Source organism: Aspergillus japonicus, assembly GCF_003184785.1.
Source record: "Aspergillus japonicus CBS 114.51 unplaced genomic scaffold BO86scaffold_76, whole genome shotgun sequence".
NCBI classification, from domain to species: Eukaryota; Fungi; Ascomycota; class Eurotiomycetes; order Eurotiales; family Aspergillaceae; genus Aspergillus; species Aspergillus japonicus.
In genome coordinates, this window is record NW_020291713.1 from 108,053 (window position 1) to 128,569 (window position 20,517).

At 50.0% G+C, this 20,517-nt stretch overlaps 5 protein-coding genes across 5 annotated transcripts; 3 read left to right on the forward strand and 2 right to left on the reverse strand.

The window, feature by feature from the left end:
- Positions 1-659: 659 nt before the first annotated feature.
- Positions 660-2,216, reverse strand: BO86DRAFT_392786 (protein MEMO1). The gene is made up of 3 exons (XM_025672878.1): positions 1,864-2,216; positions 1,741-1,809; positions 660-1,682 (listed from the first exon to the last, which is right to left on the reverse strand). Exons 1-3 carry the CDS (start codon positions 1,896-1,898, stop codon positions 806-808), a joined length of 981 nt encoding a protein of 326 aa, XP_025523225.1. The 5' UTR covers positions 1,899-2,216; the 3' UTR covers positions 660-805.
- A 672-nt stretch (positions 2,217-2,888) lies between these two features.
- On the forward strand, positions 2,889-4,133 carry BO86DRAFT_459311 (uncharacterized protein). The gene is made up of 2 exons (XM_025677347.1): positions 2,889-3,277; positions 3,331-4,133. Exons 1-2 carry the CDS (start codon positions 3,115-3,117, stop codon positions 3,744-3,746), a joined length of 579 nt encoding a protein of 192 aa, XP_025523226.1. The 5' UTR covers positions 2,889-3,114; the 3' UTR covers positions 3,747-4,133.
- A 571-nt stretch (positions 4,134-4,704) lies between these two features.
- BO86DRAFT_224797 (LSM domain-containing protein) lies at positions 4,705-5,348 on the forward strand. The gene is made up of 2 exons (XM_025666943.1): positions 4,705-4,923; positions 5,078-5,348. Exons 1-2 carry the CDS (start codon positions 4,813-4,815, stop codon positions 5,324-5,326), a joined length of 360 nt encoding a protein of 119 aa, XP_025523227.1. The 5' UTR covers positions 4,705-4,812; the 3' UTR covers positions 5,327-5,348.
- A 2,250-nt stretch (positions 5,349-7,598) lies between these two features.
- On the forward strand, positions 7,599-9,850 carry phzA (putative serine/threonine protein phosphatase). Its single transcript, XM_025666944.1, has 3 exons — positions 7,599-9,383; positions 9,449-9,601; positions 9,748-9,850. Exons 1-3 carry the CDS (start codon positions 8,016-8,018, stop codon positions 9,775-9,777), a joined length of 1,551 nt encoding a protein of 516 aa, XP_025523228.1. The 5' UTR covers positions 7,599-8,015; the 3' UTR covers positions 9,778-9,850.
- A 2,585-nt stretch (positions 9,851-12,435) lies between these two features.
- On the reverse strand, positions 12,436-14,375 carry BO86DRAFT_224963 (G1/S-specific cyclin). The gene is made up of 2 exons (XM_025666945.1): positions 13,829-14,375; positions 12,436-13,770 (listed from the first exon to the last, which is right to left on the reverse strand). Exons 1-2 carry the CDS (start codon positions 14,039-14,041, stop codon positions 12,727-12,729), a joined length of 1,257 nt encoding a protein of 418 aa, XP_025523229.1. The 5' UTR covers positions 14,042-14,375; the 3' UTR covers positions 12,436-12,726.
- Between the last annotated feature and the right edge of the window lie 6,142 nt (positions 14,376-20,517).

A 20,517-nucleotide genomic window follows, 5' to 3' on the forward strand; every position in this document is an offset into this window, starting at 1 on the left:
CATACTTATATAAACTGCTGAGATTTTCTGGAGTAGATCTCTTTGAGTGAAGAGCAATCTCGCATACTATCAGATTGGGGAGACAGTGAGACGGAGGAAGATGAGATATCCAAACGGACCTCACCAAAGTGGAAAAGGCTCACACTGAATGATCCCCCGCGAACATGATGCTTTTAGTGCTCAGGCTAGCCAAAATTGAGGGCTTGTTCCAGAGGGGTGGCCCGCAGCGCTTACTATATCTCTATCGGTGATATTTGAGATAGCGTACGGACTTATTTGATACCGCACTATAGGTAAACTGAAGATCTCACTCACTTCGACTCACCATGCATCAGTATCCTTCATTTCCAACGGTAACTGTACAGTGGGCTTGCCGTAGACGTATCTGGTTGTCGGATCGACCGGGACGTTGCGGGATGAAGGGTCCAGACCATTGAAAATGGGGGTGCAGTGCGAGCTGCATGTTTGGCCGGGGGCGTTTCGTGGACTTGATGGGCTGTGTCCCGAGGCGGAGTTACTGGTGCGGGCGGTGGAGACGAGGATGGTTTGGTTGAGGAGGTTGTGGTTTGGAAGGTGCAGGTAGATGGGTCTTGAAGGCTTTTTTCCTCTGAGGAGAGGGTAGGGAATAATAGATATGGACTATGGGCGAAGTGGAGCATTTCATGGATTTGAATATATAGGTATAGAAATGATGCATAGATCAATATTATTTGATGTGCACTTGGCAGCAAATTGGATCACGACGACTACTTTAGATTTTCAATGACGATAATATCGATTGACGACACACGAGAGAAGTGAGGGTCTACAGCACCGCGAAAGCTGAGACATAGCTCACCGAGCTGTCGTTCACGTCCGTGATATCGGCACTTCGCTCATATCGGACGAAGTGGAATTTGCCCTTCTTGCCCTCGTCTTGGCTAATGATTGCTTCGAGGGCAGCCATGATGACCCCGATGGGGTGACGGCCGCACACGGTGTTTCCCGTCCGCTCGACTGCGTCCAGGAAGCTTGCCGCACGTCCTGTGGTGATGGCCGCCATGGTTGCAATGTCGAACGCAGAGATGCTTTCGTGGATGGCTGGCTCGTGGAGCTGGACACGATCCCGTCGCTGAAGGGAGTGGCCGGCGGATACCGACTCCACCGTTGCCTCTACGTCTTTGTGGTTGTTGCCAGGCTGGGGGAGCGAGTCGGCCGAGAGTGGGAGACTCGGTCCTGGCTTGGGCGCATGGGGAACATAGTAGGTGTAGCGGAACCGCAGTCCCCAGTGGCAGAAATCTGAACTGATGACGAACGCGTTCTCAGGATCTTGCAGATAAGGGGCAAGCAAGGTCCCAAAGGCTTCCTCAGTTGCAGCAGCCGTACTTCCCACCATGATGGGGACTAGCGGTGGATACTGAGATGTCGGCTTGTTGGGATGTTGGAGCTGAAGAAGACGGTGGATGTAGGGCAGATGGAGCTCGATACTGTGCTCAGCTTCATCGACAGACTCATTCATCGTTGTGAAAGAGATATTGGTTCCATTGCGCTTGACAGCCTTGGTTGATAGGAGCTTTGCGATAAGCTCGGTATCGAGCGGCAGAGGGTCATCGGAGAGCGGGGTATAGTATGATGTGAGCTCGGGGAGAGCAAGTGTCGTCAGATAATGATGGTGAGAGGGTCCCAGCACAAATATCCGTTTCCTGAAATTGAAGTGAGTCTTTGAGAACCGAGACAATCGGGGGTACTCTTGATTCTTACGCCTTCGATAAGTCCAGGGCTTTATAGGCGTGGGCAGCACATGGTCCAGAGTATGCATAACCCGCATGTCTGGGAAATCAGCATGCAGTCAAAAGATGAACAGTCACATTAGCTTGGACATACGGAGCGATGATTATACGAGCACCAGGCACAGGCATTGATCCAATACCCGGGATCTCGTTTGGGACCTGAGCCAACCACTGGTCCAACTGACGCGTCAGGGTATGTTGGCTATCAGAATACCAAGAACCAGCGTGAGTAGCTTCGCGAGACGGCATGCTGAGCTGATTTTCTTCCTCCGCGAGGAGATAGCAATAAGAATTTGGATTAAGACTGCAAGTTGACTATCTGGACCCTAGATTAAAGCGTGTGCACCAAAGAGGGTATAACAGCTGGGTAAGTTGCAAGGTGCTTTGTCGGTCGGTCAGAGTCTCACAGACAGCTTGAAGCAGAAGCGGGGAAGTGGAACTTCCCTCGTCATAGGCACAAAACAGCGGAGTTTGCCTCGCTCAGGTATCAAGACTCAAGTCTCCCCTCCGCCGGTATGCCGAAGGCGGCATGCCGATCATTGTATACACATTATGAACATTTGGTCGATTACACGCATTGCGAGGCCATTATTGGATGATCTGATAAAGTTTTAGGAAGTTTTAGGTCAAGCATTCCTCAACTTGCAAATGTTGAGTGGTATCCCATATGATAGGCCTCGAGTAACCCTGGGTAGGAATTGAATACTATCATAGCAATTATAACTGTGGAGCCAGTAGTTGCATGCGCTTTGGGAGCTCTCATTGAGAACTATCAAAGGTATAATAGTATATATTGGTCTTCTTCTTGGCATGATTCATATTTTAATCCAGAATTTGAGATTAGAGCACCGCCTTTGCATATGCGCCTTATTGGATTGACAGTCCCTGTCGGGATCAAACCTGTGACCTTCTAAGCCGATGTACTCACTAGTGTCCTATAAAGGGGTAAATAAATGCTAATAATCAAGTTGTTCAAGGCAGTGAAGTATAGATCGAGGAATCAATCGACACAAACTACGGGATTCAGTCAATTCACCCCTAAATAGGAATAGCGCATATTTCATGTAGTGCGACGCGGTCTCGCCTTCATTTTCTCCGCGATCCGACGCGCCGGTGTCTCGACCAACCACGCCCGAAAAGGCTCTCGACCCCAGCCTTGTTCTCCTCCTCAGCCTATATATCAGAAAAGCTGCTCTGCCTCGTTCGTCATCTTTCCACCTGATCCATCTTTCCCCATTGCTCCCATAAAGTTGGTATATATACTATTCTGAGCAACATCGCATTGCTCGACCGAAAGATCCACTATCGACCCTGCAAGCGGCAATTGGGACCTCACATCAGCATCATGTCTCTCAAGCGCAAAGCCTCATTTCCAAGCCTCGAATCACCAAATGCCCCCTCAATGTTGACAGGCGGGTTCTGGAAAGGGGAGGAAACCCCCCAACATCTGAATAGTCGGACACGAAAGCGATTCAGGAACGACCGTCCAGAAGAGAAAGTTGTATATGGTAAGACTTGCTGACTGCTCTCATCTTCCTGGCATTGTACTTATACCTTTCAGAGAACACACTTCGGTGGCTTTTCACAGCCCAACAGCAACAAACATCTGCTCCCCTTGCAGATGAGCAAGAACAAATGGATCACGATCCCACACTATCCCCTGAGACGGTCGACCCGCGCCAGCAGACGTTACTCAAATTCTTCCGTCCTTGCCAATCATCCTCCAATAAATCGCATCCGAACAGCCTCATGCCGAAGACCAGCGATACTCCATTCTTCGGCGCGACACCTGTGCGCTTTCACAGTATGCCAATCGCGGCTCCGGGACATTCAATGGATAGCGATACATTCAGCCCTGCTTCTCAGACCACGGATACTGACATGGATGTGGAAATGGAGTCGGCTAGTGATGAGTCGAACTGCTCGTCCAGAGCATCAGTTGGCGGACTCGCCTGGATGGGACACCCTAGGTTCTGAACGCCAAACGAAGAACCTGATCTCATCTATGTCGCAAGCGACAATAAATTTTCCATTAGCGATGATACCAAACCTAACACTTTCTCACACTGGGGTTCTCTTACCGGCTGTTGCTGGTCACGTCGGTTCTATTCAGAACCCAAGCTGATGCGTTTTGTCTTGGACAACAACTGCATGACGTCACTCTTTTGTATATCTACAGCTTCAACATGAGAAGCTATCTTCCTTTGCTCTGAAACAATCTTGGACGTCTCTGGCCTTGTTAGCATTATTGATGTGGCTTGGAAGGCTGAGACGGCCGAAGGCTTCGGGCACAGCCTATATGAGAAACAGATCTACATAATACTATTTAGCATTGAAGCGCAAAGCTTCAGCGGGGAATAACTGAATCATTGTCTTATAAATCCTGTCTGAATGGAACAATGAGTACTATAAGAGACAATACATAGTACTGTTTCAGCAGTTCTGTGTTGTTCAGTAGTCGAGGGGTTTCACCGACACATACAATACACGAGGAGGCTTGAGCATAATCAAAAGCATCATAGAGAAACCAAGTTTCTCAATTTCCTCACACGAACTGCTGGAAGAGAAATGCTTCTCGACGATGGGTAGCTGAAGCTAGAGGATGTTGTAGTCACACGCTCAGTTTCGGGAGTCACATGCGGGGGGAGCAGTAATGCCTAAGGTTTCCAGCGGCTCTATCCTTGACCCTTACGCTACGCTACGCTACGCTACGCTGGGGTGACCATCTTTCTTCTTCCGAGGACGAACCTTGGACCACCCAACCGGAACACGCCCAATTTAGCTTCGAGGAAAGCCTTCTCAGCTGAAGATATAAACCCCGCCTAATTATTTTCCGACTGACTGCGCCCCCAGGCAACTGTTACGCTCTCTCGTTTAACATCGGCCAACGCAGAACAGTCCAGACCGCCAAGTTGTCTCCTGCTAGTGGTCGCAATTCAGTCCCCCGCTCTCAACCTGTGAGGTGAAGCTGGTTCGCCCGCCTAGGGACAAAGTTGATTAACCCGGAAGGGATAATAAAAAAAGGAAGCGAGCTATACAAATCATGGACGAGAACACGGCAGTGCAATACTTGGACTCCTTGATCGGTCGAACCCTCCGGGTGCACGCGACAGACACGCGCATTTTCGTGGGCACCTTCAAGTGTACCGATGCGGTAAGTGCTCTAGCTCTTCCTCTTCCTTAAATGATTTGTTGGGGTCGGGCTTTTGGCGGAAAAGATACGAGATTTTTTTTTCTTTTATTTGGGTGTTCGCTGTCACTTGGGGGTTCTCTGGTCTGACCTTCTTTCTCTCTCGCGCTTGCATTAGGCACGAAATATCATCCTTGCCAATACTCACGAGTACCGTTATCCCTCGCCCTCCGCCGTTCGAGACGCCGCCACGGATGCGAATGAGCTAGCCGCAGAAAGCGCGGGGACCGCACAGAATATTAATATCAAAGTGTCCATGACTAGTCGATTTATCGGGCTGGTGGTCGTCCCCGGTCAACATATTACTAAAATTGAGTTGGAAGAGACCCCGCAACAGGGTCGGATGCGGGACACCCTACGATCTTAGTGAGGTTGCGATCTCCCATCGGAGGCAGAGTACTGGAAGCTTGACTACCCGGCGGCACAAGATGCCCCAGCCACGAACACGAACACTATACTCATGCTATGTGGTATGATGATGGGGGGAAGGGGAGGGAGGGATTTCGGGATGAGCTTCTGGAGAGGGAGGGGTATGAACCTCATGGTGACCCAGGAGACGCATGAGTAGCGCACAGAGCCGAAGCAACCTGCACGTTGACCCTGTGCCAGAGGCCCACATATACCTCGTTTTGAGAAGAGGAATTCTCTAAGAAAAAAAGGGTCTTCCCTGTTCCCCAGCTGAGCTGCTGTGCGAGCCAAGGCGAAGCCCTCAAGCACTCCTACTACAACGTGGTTAGGAGAAATATTCAGACAAAGTCGTTGGTGCTTGGCGCAGGGTGCATGGGCTTGGCAGCAGCAGCCACCGTCGTGACCATGCACCACGGGGCTGTAGTCGAAATGGCGGTGTTCCTGCAGTTTGGCATACCGCTGACTGTTGTATCGTCGAGGTGATTTGAAGGGTATCTTGTGGGGCATGACCCTTGCCCTCGCACCTTTGCTTCCACTCGAACGGGGGGTGGCACAGGGCCAGTCCGGGCTAGATGGCCGCGCGAGGGGATGGAGACGAGACCACCATTTGGAACAACAAGGTTATGACTTGAAGTTCGGCATCGTGTATCTATATCTAACCACCTCGAGTGGATCGCTCCGGACGGCGAGTCGGGTGTGGTCGGAGCGTTCTGGAGGCTGACTGTCGGTGATCGTCCGAAGATGAGTGATGCGTCCGGGATCCAGGCAGAATTGAAATCTCCATGCATCATTCCAAGAACGAGGAACCTATGATTTTAGGAAAGGAACGAAGCCAAGGCCTTGGAGGGATGGAGGTGGTGGTGGTGGGAAGAGACCAACCATGTGGCTTTTACGTAGAGCAGCAGTGTTGTGTTCAAGTTCTATCAGAGCTCTAGATCTCCTGAGAAGTTTGTTGGGATCGAGGAGAATGAAACAGTCATAATGTCATCGACGATCACACCGTAGTGACTAGTGTTATAAATAAGTCGGATGGGGACTCAGACAGTCTGGATCGAAGTCAGATTTGACCTGAGGCGATAAGATTGTGTGGACGGTGACAAAGACCCCCCCACACCATCCACAATTCAAAACAAATCATCATCATCACCATCATCATCATCATCATACCTATGGTGTATGTGTGTATGCTATAATAAGCAGGCGGTTCCTCATACCGGACTTTATCTGCCACAAGTACCAGGTTCCGCTCAAGCATTTATCCATCTCATCTTTCTACCCGTCCATCCAGGCAGCTCCATTCCTGTTCCTTAGGCAACTTACGTGCTCCTCATACAAAAAGCTCCCAGGCTTAAGCTTCCCTGTTCCGGGCCGACCGATTAATCCGGACATGCCACACCCGCTGTTGGCTGCAGGATTCGAGACCAAAAGCGAACTGAACTGAACTGAACTGAGCTGTTAACGTAGTAGTAAGTAGTTAGTCTAACTGAGTGCCAGGTGGAAAGTAAGCCTGGGTCTTGAGGCGAGAACCTTCACTCTTCACTAGGCTGAAGCTCACTAACAACTAACTAAATACAAAAGTAAAAGTAAGTTCACTCCAGCCTTCTCTTTCCACACCGTTCGTCGTCAAGTTACCTAGTAATTCTTTTTCTCGATTTCTCTTTTTCTTCGTTTCGCCTTCTTCCTCCTCTTCCACCACCACCACCACCACCACTAACAGCTTCTGTTCCACTGTCATCATTGGTATTGATCCTTCCAGTAGCTCCGGTGTCTCAACCTTATCCTCTGTGGCTTGTGTGAGAGAGTGAGTATTCTGGTCTGGCATGGTTTTTCTCCATTCTTTCCACTGCCACATCCTGCCACATCCCCATCCACCCCCCCCATGATGACGCATCTTTGCCCGTTTCCACAACTCTTATCATTTTCCCCTCCCACATCTTCCACCCCCCGTCAGAAACAGATCACAGATCCCCCCCCCTTCCCCCCCAAACTCTACCTAAATTCTCCGTTGGAACATCTTACCTACCTACTATTGCCTATCTCCACATGCAACCATTTTCCCCAGGTTTCTAGTGTCTCCCTCGAATGTAAATTGCCCATGAACTAGTGTTCATTTTGTCTTTCATCTTCCCGCCGCCGCCCCGTCATTTCCACCCTTTCGTCCTCCTCTCCTAACGGTCGCGATTTAGGAGCTTCCTCGGCGAATCGGAGCTTATCCTTCCGACGACTAGCTCTCGGTGGCTGATGCTTTCGTCTCCCCCAAACTTGATGTCCATCCATTCCTGCCTCTAATTCCTTCTGCGCCATTAGTCGAACTCGACTCGACTCCCCTTATCCTTCGCGTCACCTCGAAGGGCTGGATCCCTTAGTCTCGTACCAACATCGATCGTGGCCGGTTTCCGACTACTGCCTTCCATCGCCGTGTCTTGTGGTCATCAACTGCCCTCGTGACATTTATTGACCTGTCGACTCCACCATCAGCGAAAGATTTTCCTCTTCTTTATAACTCCCAACCTACCCTCGGAGGTATCCTTAGCCAAGACACCTGCTAGCATTCCAGCACCTAGCTGGGCTTGGTGCTCCTCTGCTGAATCCCTATCCATCGTCGGGCGTCGGAGATTGAGCTTGGCAGATATTTTGCCGTTGCAGTAATGGGTCAATCGCATTCCAAGGGCAATAATGGCCCTGGCGATTCTTTGCAATCGTATCCATCCTTCTCTCGCTCTGACACCAAGGAATCCATCCGCTCCCTTCGTGGCTCGATCCGCTCCAAGATTCGTAGCAGCGACAGTCCCCGCGCCTCCACATCTGCTCTGTATCAGACGGAAAGCCAGACCGATAAGTCGGATGCTGGCTCGATCAAATCGGCGGCAAGTAGGCGCAGCTCGACCAACCTGAGCGCTCCCCAGTCCCCTGCTGCTGATGACGCCGCTTCCAAAACCGACTCCTTGGAACCTCCTCCGTCTCCATCCCTGTCGAACAGTCTGAAAAGAGGCCATAAAGATGTGAACGCGATGCAGCAGAGTGGGGAGGTTGACCTCGTGTCGGACGCTCCCCCGACCGGTGTTGCCCCCAAGGGCCCTTCTACACAGAAAGTTGGCGAATCGATTCTTATCAAGAGAGAGAACCAGCTGAATCCGATTCTGGACTTCATCATGAACACCCCGATGAACAGCGAAACATCCGGATCGCCGGGAATGGGGATGGGTGCTTTGAAGTCGATTGACCTGGATGACATGATTTCACGACTTCTTGATGCTGGTTACTCGACCAAGGTCACCAAGACTGTTTGCTTGAAGAATGCGGAGATCGTGGCCATCTGTACCGCCGCACGGGAACTCTTCCTTTCTCAGCCCGCTCTTCTGGAGCTGTCGGCCCCCGTCAAGATTGTCGGAGATGTCCATGGTCAGTACACTGATCTCATTAGGCTGTTCGAGATGTGTGGGTTCCCCCCCGCCTCAAACTACCTCTTCCTGGGTGACTATGTGGATCGCGGAAAGCAGAGCTTGGAAACAATCCTGCTTCTGCTCTGCTATAAGCTCAAGTACCCCGAGAACTTCTTCCTCCTGCGTGGCAACCACGAGTGTGCCAACGTTACTCGCGTGTATGGATTTTACGACGAGTGCAAACGGCGTTGCAACATCAAGACTTGGAAAACATTCATCGATACGTTCAACTGCCTCCCAATTGCTGCGATCGTTGCTGGCAAGATCTTCTGTGTCCATGGTGGTTTGTCGCCGAGTCTTTCACATATGGATGACATCCGAGGCATCGCCCGCCCGACCGACGTACCGGACTATGGCTTGCTGAACGATCTTCTGTGGAGCGATCCAGCAGATATGGAGGAAGACTGGGAACCCAGCGAGCGTGGTGTCAGCTACTGCTTCGGCAAGCAGGTCATCATGAACTTCCTGCAACGGCATGACTTTGATTTGGTGTGTCGAGCGCACATGGTGGTCGAAGACGGTTATGAATTCTATCAAGACCGTATTCTGGTTACTGTCTTCTCTGCGCCTAACGTAAGTAAATTCCGAAGTCGATTTGTGTCAATCCTTTTCCTGATACTGACTGTCCCTGGATTTAGTACTGTGGTGAATTCGATAATTGGGGAGCCATCATGTCTGTTTCAGGTGAATTACTGTGTAGCTTCGAACTTTTGAAACCGCTGGATTCCACGGCCTTGAAGAACCATATTAAGAAGGGCCGGAACAAGCGGAACAGCATGCTCAGCAGTCCTGTAAGTCGTCCCTTGCTTGTTCGTTTATTCTCGCCAAGCCCAGAGACTACAGCCTTGTGTAACAATGCTGAGGCATCTGTACCTTGGACGATACTTGCTTCTTCTGCACTGGTACGTTGACTCGATCGCAATGCTAACGTATGCAGCCTGCAATTGTCTCGGCACAAAGCTACTAGAGGTCCTGGTAATTGCATGCCAAGCGATCGTCATCCGCCATATGTCACCATCAAAACACCCGGACTCTACACCATAAAAACTGACCAATGCACATCATTCGCTATCGGCAGCGCAGCCTTTGGCAACCGGCTGGGCTAGCACAGTATCACCGCCAACTCGGCAGGTGCGCCACAATTATCCCGTCGACAGTCGGGCGCCAGCCTGAAGAACCCCACTGCAGTGCAGTGATCCTGGCTCTACCGACCCATTTCTCTCCATTCATCCGATCCTCGGCTTGGCAGATGCGGAATATGCCAGGCTCGTCATCTTTCCTGTTACTCAGAATCGACAGCATAGCGAGCCGATGCTCCGAAACCCGCGTCCTTGACAGACAGACCTTAGACTGTCCATACATGGTCCAACAGACCGTACGGTCGTTCCATAACTGCCAATACTCATTTGCATCAAAGAGAGGAGGATTTTCATGAATCAAGAACGAAAAAAAGGAAAAAGATGAAGACGATGCGAGAATCTTCGCTTTGTGTTTCACCTCCTTGTTTTGATAAAGAACGGTTCACTCACCATCATCATCATCCACCACCACCAAACACTTGAACACTGCAACGAGACTTTTGATGCGTCACGATATGTATGCCGTATTCAGCCGAAATCAGCAGGTTCTGGGTCCTTTTATTCTAAATCTTCTTGTTGCCGTTCTTTTCTTCTCTCTTGTTGCCATTCTGCACGAAACATGGTTCGTTCGATCTTTTCCTCTGACCAATCGGGTTCTGGTAGATATTTAAAGGGAAATTACAACTGGCGTTCTATCAATTGAAATGGCTGGTCTTGAGTTGTGCCACCCTTTTTTTTTTTTTTTTTTTTAACTTGCAAGTATTCGTCCTCTTCCCAAGCGTCGAATCATTCGGGTTTCCCTCCCCGGAAGTTTGTATGTATGTCTTTCTGTATGTACATCACAAGATACGGTCAATTCGAAAGTCGTCATACGGAAGCATCGCCCTGGACTTAGTCTGGTGGTAGTAAGATCGAGGCAAGACAAGAGGTGACTAACGGAGCAGGCAGCGAAGATTCATGCTCGCCTTGTTGCTTGCTTCTGTTTAGGTGTACGTACGTGCCACCGTGTTGGTGTCCTGTCCTGCACTGTCCTTTCTAGTTTCTGTACAGTAGTACTCCAACGATCCTAACCTCATCGTCGAGTGGGCCCGGTACAGACCTAGTCAAATCATTCCATGGGTCACTCGACGGGTTTCTTGGGTTGGGTTGTCGGTGTAATGTGTCTTGCCTTGCCCAGCCATACCATCATCAATGGTTCATTCATGGCCTCAGGCTAGGATGCCCAACTGTCAAGATCGCTTCGCTTCCAGCCCACCCTCGGCTCCGCACTTGTCAAGTCAAGTAAGCGAGCTATGTTGTAGTAGTGGGTAGGGTTGGCGGGTGGCCGTACCTTACTCTACTTACTTGCTCTAGTGCAAGGGGCTGGATAGGAGGTCGACTGACTGTCTTCTTGTCCATTGAGGAGCGCGTGATAGAGTTCTCGGATGCGAGATGGGAAGGGGAGGAGAGAGCGTTTGCCAATCCCCGGGCTCCCTCCCTTCACCGGCGGGTAGGTACCTACCTGCAATCAAAGAAGAACGAGAGGAATGGGGAATGACCCCAGCGGATGGATATGGGGACGAGTTGCCCACAAACAAACCAAACCAAACGGCTTAGTAGCTACCAAGCATATTGCAAGTACACTACGTAGACGGTTCAGATGGAGATCGCCCCCTAGGAGAAATGGCAGTCCCTACTTCCGGGTAGATAGCCAGGGAACGCAATCTACGAGCTCGGCTTAACTGTTCGTATGGAGAATGATACTGTAATATGTGGTGTAGTGAGTATAGAAGATTTCATTCGAGATACCACGTGCAAGAGACACAAAAAGGCACACAAAAAGGAAAAGGAAAAGGTATCTGATGGGAAGCGGAAGTATTTTTTTGCGGCAAATAAATCGGGTTTCTATCTAGCCACTCTTCTTCTTCCTCTTTCTCTTTCGTTGTCGTCTTTGCTAGCATGTTCTGCAGATGATCTGGGGGCGGGGGGGGGGGGGGGGGGGTGTATGTAGAGTGTATGTTGTAGGTAAGGTGCAAGGGTATTGGGGGGGTTATGTGTAGAAAGGGCGGCGCAGCAGTCGCCCCAAAAGCATTTCAAATCACAAAAACTATGATGGGGTTGGTGGGTTTGTTTTTGGGTTTCGCGAACTCCCTTGTCTTGTGGTTTTTATTTGTTGTATATGATATGTATATTTGGGTGTCTGCTTTGTTTTGCACTTGACAGGGAGCTCTTTTCTGCTTTTTTTTTTCTGTTGGAAAGGGACCTCTTTCCATCATCCAGCAACGTCACAAAAAGAAAGCGGACGGTCATACTAACAAAAGCATGAACACGATCCCGCCTGATTGAGGAAGAGAGGTCAGAGCTTGAGCCGCATTAATGTTCTTTACGGGTGACAAATGTAAAGTGGGGGAATGGAGAAAAGAGGAAAAGCACAACAGCTTCGAGCCCCGCAAATGCAGAGAATCCACAATCTGCGTTGCTGAACTGGGTCTTCGAAGCGGGGGAATAGAAAGAAAACACAGTGAAATGCAAATAAATTTCAACAGCTCGCGCTTGCAATGCTAGTTATAGAAGAGGATGACAAACGAGCTAGATGCAACTTGGGCGACCCAAGAGATGGTATGCGAATCGAAAGATGGGTATGCAATTTTTTAGACACGGAAACAAAGGAAGAGGATAGTGGAGGGGGATGAAGAAAAAATGGCAATCCTTCTCAGCAGAGAGATTGCGGTCGGATCGAGGATAGATCGTAAACCAGAGACGACAAATATGGCACAAGGCGCAAGGCACATTGATTCTAGGTATCGAGCGAGGTGATGATATACTATCGACGGAGAACGTTTTCAGCCAGGTCAAGTTCAGTAGCCGGTGCTGAACGACATTTGAGGCTGGAGATATTGTTGTTGATATGTAGCCTCCTGCGCGTAGCTAGGAGCACCCGTGTATGGTACACTAGGAGAGGGGGTGGGCGACGGTGAGCAGGCGCTAGTGCCAGCTACTCCTTTGGCAAAGGTGGGATTACCACCGTTGGCGAAGACTTCGTTTTCAGGAGTAATTGGCGGTGTGATGTAGCCGTGAGCCATAGTGGATGACTGCGGGGCCTTCTGGGGCGTAGCAAGACCAATCTCTCCTTCATAGGGTTTAGACTCGGCCGGAACAACATCGGAGGGCGGGCTAGGGGGCGTGTAGCTCGCGACGGAGGCCTGGCGGGCGAGGAATTGCTCCAGGATTTTCGACACCCGCGAGTAGTGGGCCGACGAATATTTCCGGGAGAGCACCTGCGAGGGCTGGTGTAATTGTTGCGACAAGCCCACTAGTGTCATAGAGTCGTACTGAGAAGCCCACTCAGTGTGACGAGGCTGAGTTCGGTTCAGGATGCACCGTGCAAGAGCCAAGGAGGCTCTGGCTAGATCGGACGAAGGCTTGGAGACAAATTCCCGATGGAACAGGGAGATTTCCGCGATGTAGAGAGACAAGTGCTCCACCTCGGCATCATAAGGGCAATCCATGACGGCCATCTGCAGGAAGTTGTCGACCGTGGGATGACCGATGGTCCAGCCCAAAGTCTGCAGCACATGCCACTCCATCTGGATGAACATGTCATCGTCGTAAAGCGAGCAACACATTGACTTGAGCTCCTTGATGGTCGGAACACGATCCTTCTTGTCACCATACTTGGCAGCAATGAGTAGAGCCGCACACCCGACCAATTGGTAGTGTCTCTTGTAGACGACACGTTTCGAACAGTATCGGTCGAGCAAGTTGATGGTCAGGAAGAGAGTAGACGGCAGCAGCTGGAAGGCGGTATGGGCTTCAATCAGGAAATCGAGCAGGTAGGGACGCATGAACCATTGAATCTCAGTTTGGATGTCGATCGACTCAACGTCAGGGAGGGTGGCGGTCTGTTAAAAGATCGAGATTAGCCACAATCGTTTCACAACCAGTCAAGTGACAACTAACATCCATGTCCAGCATGTGCGCCAGAATGTCATCACGGAACTCTTCGCTAGTGATCTTGGAAAGTTCATCCGCAATGGCATACTGACGCTCACGAGCAATCAGTCTCGCATGCTCCTTTGGTCCCATACGAGGGGCCGGAAAGTCGTCATACGACTCCACAAAGAATGTATCGCAAGGCTGATAGCTAGAGGCAGGACGCTTTTGATAGGCCATGTTGTCGGACTGGTGGTGATGATAACGATCCGAGTAATTAGTGTAAAGAGTGGATCTGATAGATGATCTTGTCTATCAGGGAACGACGGAGTTCAGAGAGTGACAGTCGCTGAAATGGGTGTGGGGATTAATGAACGGAATTAGTTGGAAGTATTAGAAAGTGTCCAGTAAGATGACGATAGTCCAAGCACTGGAAAGGGAAAGGATAGCCAGACAGCTGGTGGAAAGCCTTTTTTGAGTAGCCGGGGCTAGATGAAGTTAAAATTAGTATACGTGATATTAAGATTAGAAAAGAGAGATAATGAAAAAAGAACGACGGTAGGGTGAAAAAGAGTGTGTGATGCAAGAAAGAGAGAAGTAAAAGGAAATATAAGATGTTAAAGAAAGGCTTGTAGTTGGGAAAGGAAGGCCCAAGGAGGGAAGAAAGAGAGAGAAAGGTCGAGGGTGAAAAGGGGGACTCCCTGGGGATAAAAAAGGTACTAACCCAGATAGAAGGCCTTCGGGCAGAGGGCACGACGCAACCCTTACCGTGACGGCGTGTCTGGCATCTAGGCAGGGCCAAGACGCAAGAATGACCCGGCGAGATGAACTCTGGAGGATACCAATTCAAAAGACGAAGTGCGACTGAACGCCTTCGCCCTAGGAACCGGTTCTTGGACTGGCAAGCCTATGGGCACTCCGGAATGTGGAAACAGGAGTACAGGCACGAACCCTGTGAAGGGGTGGGGAGATCGTCAGGGGGGGAATCGAGGTGCAATGAGAATGATCACAACGTACAGTCGGCAATCCAGTATCCTTTCGAACGTTCTTGTGCAGGACAGGAATGAAGTTGTGAGATGCGAAAGCGCTAGAAAGCCAAAATCCACATTGAAAGGAGTGAGGCTATATCGAGGCCAAAAGCGAAAAAGTAATCAAGAAAAAGACAATTGTTTCCTAGCAAGGAGAAGGTAACAAGTTAGCCGTCAAATTCAAACAATGCCTTTGTTTGCTTCTTGTGATTGCGATGTGGAATTGCAGTGGTAAGATTGCTTGGGTATCTCGGCGTCGTCGAAGGCTTGAGATCGTCCCCTCCAGGTATGCGGGAAAGAGCCTATACATTCCCACGCAAGCACATGAGCAACCCTTAATTTCGGACCCGAGTTGATAGACAAAATCGTTTCTCTTCCTGCCAGCATCAAGTTGAATTGACTGGATTCCACTCCGAGAGAGAGCAACTCTGGTCCTTCAACCTCTGCAGCACGGCTCTCTTGTCTCAACTAAATGACCAATTGTCCTCCACCCCCTATCAAGACACAGTTCATCTCTCCAATTGATCCAACTCAGTCTTCAATAGTATCGAGGAGACGCATGTGTGAGGGGTAGGATCAAGCCTGGACCGTCCAGTGCTCGTGGAATCGAAACGTGACACTTTCGGAGATCCGCTGCGGGCAATTGCTGACTTGACACGAACCGACTTCAAGAGGTGCTGACCGTACACTGACAGGGAGATCTCGCCGTACTCCCAATGGATTGAGGCCACAATCCGTTCTAGCGTCCACCAGTGGGCTTGCCATCGGATGCAAACACAGCCATGACAATCGCATGAGGGGAGGGGTTGAGAGAGGGAAGAAGGAAAATTTCGACGCCTCACCTTTCAGGAAATCACAACCAAAATAGAAGCATGTACACACAAAGCTTTCGGATAAAAGAACAGAGAAGAACCCTTTTCTTCGCTCTTCTAACCGGCAGGAGCTGAAATCAGGGGAATCCAACGGTCGATGTCACGGGGGTAGGCACCGGATGTCAGATGTGGGGAGGGGGAGGGGGAGGGGGAGGAATTCGCCGTTTGAGTTAACAAACGTCGAAAGAGGACGTCGAAGCAGGAGCTGACGGACACGGCTCGACTGGAGAGCTGGTGCAACGGGCGACAGATGGAGTTGACTGTTATAGTGCAGTCAACCGGATCTTGGGCCTGGGGACCAGTCTCAGATCTCTCCAAATGAAGTAACAGGGATGGCAGGAAAAGGGGCGGCGGCGGAGGAGGAGGAGGGAGGAAGAAGAAAGGAAGGGAGGAGAGGTGAAGATAAGAAGAATGAGGAGGAGAGGAAAGTGAGGAGGAATTGCTCTCTCTCTCTCCAGACGGGTGTAGTAGAAAGAAAAGAAAAGAGAAGAACGAGAAGAGATGGGACGAGTGGCCCGGAGATAGAAGTCTCTCGAGAGGGATCGCTGCAGGTTAGCTTGCCCACGATGTATGGTAAACCATGACGCTTTTCACGTATCGACCGTGGTAATTGGTACCGTGTCCCGAGGTCCCGGAAGTTACTACTATGAAAGAGCGGGTTACGGGCGGGCTGCTTGAGGTACCCGTACAGTATGTCCTGTATTTTCGGTATGTACGTACAGTATGTATGGATAGACCAGTTCTGGTTTCATCTGGTTTCAACGATACCTCTTCCTTACCGCCGCCGGGCACAGTTGAAGGTTGGCTGTGGACTGGGCTGGGCTGGCTGGCCTTGGTTTTACTCTTGCCATGGAAATGTCAATCCTTCTAATTCATACTTGACCCAAGAATTGTGGTAGTTGTATGTACAGTACATTTGGTTTGTTGCAGATTGCTGGTTATATTGAAATGGATGCTCCCCCTCCCCATTCCCTTCCTTTTGGCCTTCAATATCAAATTGACCAAATGCTTCGCGTTTTCTGTGAAACGTATGGCGCAAGTAGAATCTCCATCCAGATCCAACCAGTAGTGTAGTTGTGGAACAGGCCTGACATAAGGAGGTCGGTCGGGGGGGCGGCGGGCGCTGCTGTAGTCGCTGCAGCAAATTACTGGATCATACCAAAAGGTTGGTCAAACCGGAACCCTCATATGCAGATACTATAGTCTAGTGGTTAGCCGGTCTAGGTAGGACGTCTCAGGGCAATTCTCTTCTACTCCATCAATGCGGCCTGAGCCACAAGGAAGTTAGCATCAACCCTTACTGTATGAGTGAAAAAGTCAAATACCTTGTCTGCCTGTCTCTTCCTGTCTCTGCCTGTTCTCTGGAGTGAACACGGTAAAGTACCGTCCGTCGCGTAAGGATGCTCCGTCCGGGTCGAGTTCTTGTTAGCCCCGAGCCAGCCTTGGTCCATGAGGGGTAGACTACTTCGTAGTCGATACTTAGTCGGTAGCTACTACTGTGCAATCATTATTCTTTGGCTGCTTTTGCTCCCTATTGACCGACCGATTGAATGATAAGCATGCAATTGCATGTCTTTCTGACGTAGCCAACCAAGCTGAGGAGAAGTGGAGGATTTACTTCCTTTGCTCTGCAGTCGGTACCAGGGGATTGATTCGTCTTTGTTCACTTACACTGGGTAGTCTGAATGTATAGAGAGAAGATGATGATACAATACATGATCTGTGATAGCGGCTTCTAGACTGCACTCACGCGCTCCCATTCTTTTTTCCTCCCCAGAAGGACCACACCCTCACTAAAGGTAGCCTAAGCCTACGCCTACAGTTTCGTTTACTATAAGCCCAACCAAGCCTGCAAGACCAATCAGTCCTCAATTCCCCTTTCCCCCTTCCCCCTCCCCAGCACCCGCGCTCCCTTGGGACTTGGGTGGACTGGTGGGTGGGGTGATCTCCGTGCTCACCAGCCAGTCTTCGCCAGCCATTGCCCTCCCTGATTCAGGCCAGGAACACCTCCGGTCCTTGGCCCCCGGCTCCTCTTCTCTCTTCGTGGCCTCTCATCTTGATGCTCCAACCGGTCTTAATGACCAAGTTCTTTTTACAGTAGACCTGCCTTGAAACCCATGTCAAATGTCAAGACAAATTAGTTTGAAACCAATCATATATGGAATGATCAAACAAATTTCAAAAAGAATTTTGCGCTACCAGCATCTGCAACAGAATTATTCCCATCCAAAAAAGTTCTCCCTTGAGAGCGGTCTACCATATACGACACACGCATTGTCTATTGTATGATAGCCGCGCCCTCTATGACTTGACTATTGATGTGATTTCTCTCTCCCCTCACTGAATAATCGACCGACTTTCCCCTATCGATCTATCCTCCTTCCTCCACCAAAACAGTAGTACATATGTATATCATAACTTCATAAGAACGTAATGCCATTTGACGACCGCTCGGCTTTACCCACAGTGCGGAGTAGCCGACTGAGTTTTTTTTTTTTTCTCTCTTCATTTTTTTTTCTTGCACCCTCTTTTCAGCTGCTTACTGCCCCCGTAATCTGGCATTTCACTTCGGTATGGTCCCGTTGTAAGTACATACAGTATGTAGGCAGTAATCATGCTACATACAGTAATGGAAGAAGCCTGCTCCATACAACGCATACCAAAATCAATTCATGCGGTCGCGTCCCAGAGAAGGACGGGAAGAACTTCTCACTATTACCTATCGCCGTCATCGACTACCAATTTCTTTTGACTGGCTCAAAAGCCAGACACGACCCTACCGGTAGATCCCAGTATAACGTGTCGTGTCGTGTGTTTTCCCCTACGGTTCATTCTTGACCAGTCGTCATTGCTGCTCCCCTCCCCTCTCCCCTCTCTCTCTCTTTCAGAAGTCTAGTATGCCGATCAACAACCATCGGCCGCTTGTGTTCTCGACCAAATCGTTTTCCAATTGATGTCTTTGTTTTTTGACGAGCAACGAGGATGAATGAGGGGGGAAAATTACCGGATCCCGAGGTATATGAAAAGGAAAGAAATATCACGAGCGAAAGAATTGGTGTAGATTCTTTGATTTTTTGCCCAATGAACCATAAAGAGGAGACCTTCGGGATTGACAAGAAATAAAGTGCACGCGCGCGGGCTCAAACCAGGCGTAGTAAAAACTATCTTCAGTACCGTTTGTATGAGTTCGTTGGATCAGAATCCATGTCATCATCACTGTTAGTTAACATCACCACCACCACCACCATCTCCTGCTCCATGGACACACATTACTCCTTCCGCATTCCGGTTCATTGTTGTTTCAGTGAAGCAGGCAAGTACACTGTAGAACTTTGGTCTTCCTTCTTTTTGTTCTTCTCTGTGGGGTTATGCTTTCCCATCGATTCTTCTTCGGTTGCCCGGGGGCCTGTCCGTTTCCCTACCAAGGGAACAATCCCGGTGTCTCATGGATAGGTCTGATAGCCCTTCAAAGCTACAGTAACCTACCATAGAACGTTCACATCATCCTCCGGTCGCTGAGGCTGGTTGCTTCGACAAAGGGAATTCCCCCAAAGCTACACGATCCCCACACCCTCCCCCCGATCTACTCGTACTATACTTCGGGACATTTGGAGGCGATTCCAACTTCCACATCAAGAAGTTCTATCAACTTTCACCCTGGAACAATGACCCGCATATACACCAGTGGCTATAGAGTACTACGTCCCACGATTTCGCCCCCCCTCCCTCTATTGTTCAACCCCGTATGGATATGGGCTCCAGTGGCAAAGCGCCGACACGTTGGATCTAGGTCAACCGAGACCGCTGGTCACGAAGATGATCCCCGCAGCCCCAGCCACGGGTACCTCCCAAAGAGAAGCAAGGGAGAAGAAGTTACTCTCACCATCAACTGTGGTGAGCCGAGATGTTCATACCATGGGGCATGGGGCAATCTTTTTTGGCTCCCTCTGATGCCTTGCTGAATAGCCTCAAGTGCACGCGAGGTATACCCCCAATAGATGTAGGCAACGCTCGGCACAGAGTATACTCTATCGTCTTGACGCCCTTGGCTAAACAGCTCTTTCTCTCGAGCTTTGTCTCTGGAAAGCTGTAAACTCAGCTGTCCCAACCAACACCAAGCCCAACCTGAACCGCGATGTTTTTGGCGGCCAGTGGCTGACAATGTGGCTGGTGGTGGACTACTTACCCTTGGTCCCCTGCCTATAACACAAGCTCTAATTGACTTGCATCAAGGGAAGTGGATATCAGATCGGATGTGACTGCCAATCTCTCTCAGCGACTCGGGCACAGCCACTCGAGGCTGACGCGGGATTACGAGGGGGTCTCTCATCCAACAAAAGACAGCAGTCACCATCGCAATACTGCATGTTTTCCTTACTTACTTACTACGATAACCCACGTATCGTATCCTCTTGAGTCGTGCCTGTTAACATTCTGAAGAACATGTGCAGCATACACCTTGTGTGCGTGGTAGTTAGCCGCCATGTTCCCCTACGTAACCTGGTGGCTCTCCCATGGGGACAAGGGGTAGTGGGAAGCGGGGAGCATGGGAAGGCTAAACATAGAAACATCACCTTCTGCTTGTCGCTGTCCCTCAGACGCCCACAATTCATCTCGGTACCTACGGAGATTAGACAGTCGGTGCTCGATATTGATGCATTACTATTTTATTGACTCTCGTGTACAGGTAGATGATTAGAGGATCGGGCCATCACAATCTAAATTCTAGAACACTTTCGCCTTCCAGATCTAAATGTATGTATCGTCAGGGGTAAAAGGGCGGCTGATTTCAATAGCGCGGAGCTTCGGTGTCCGT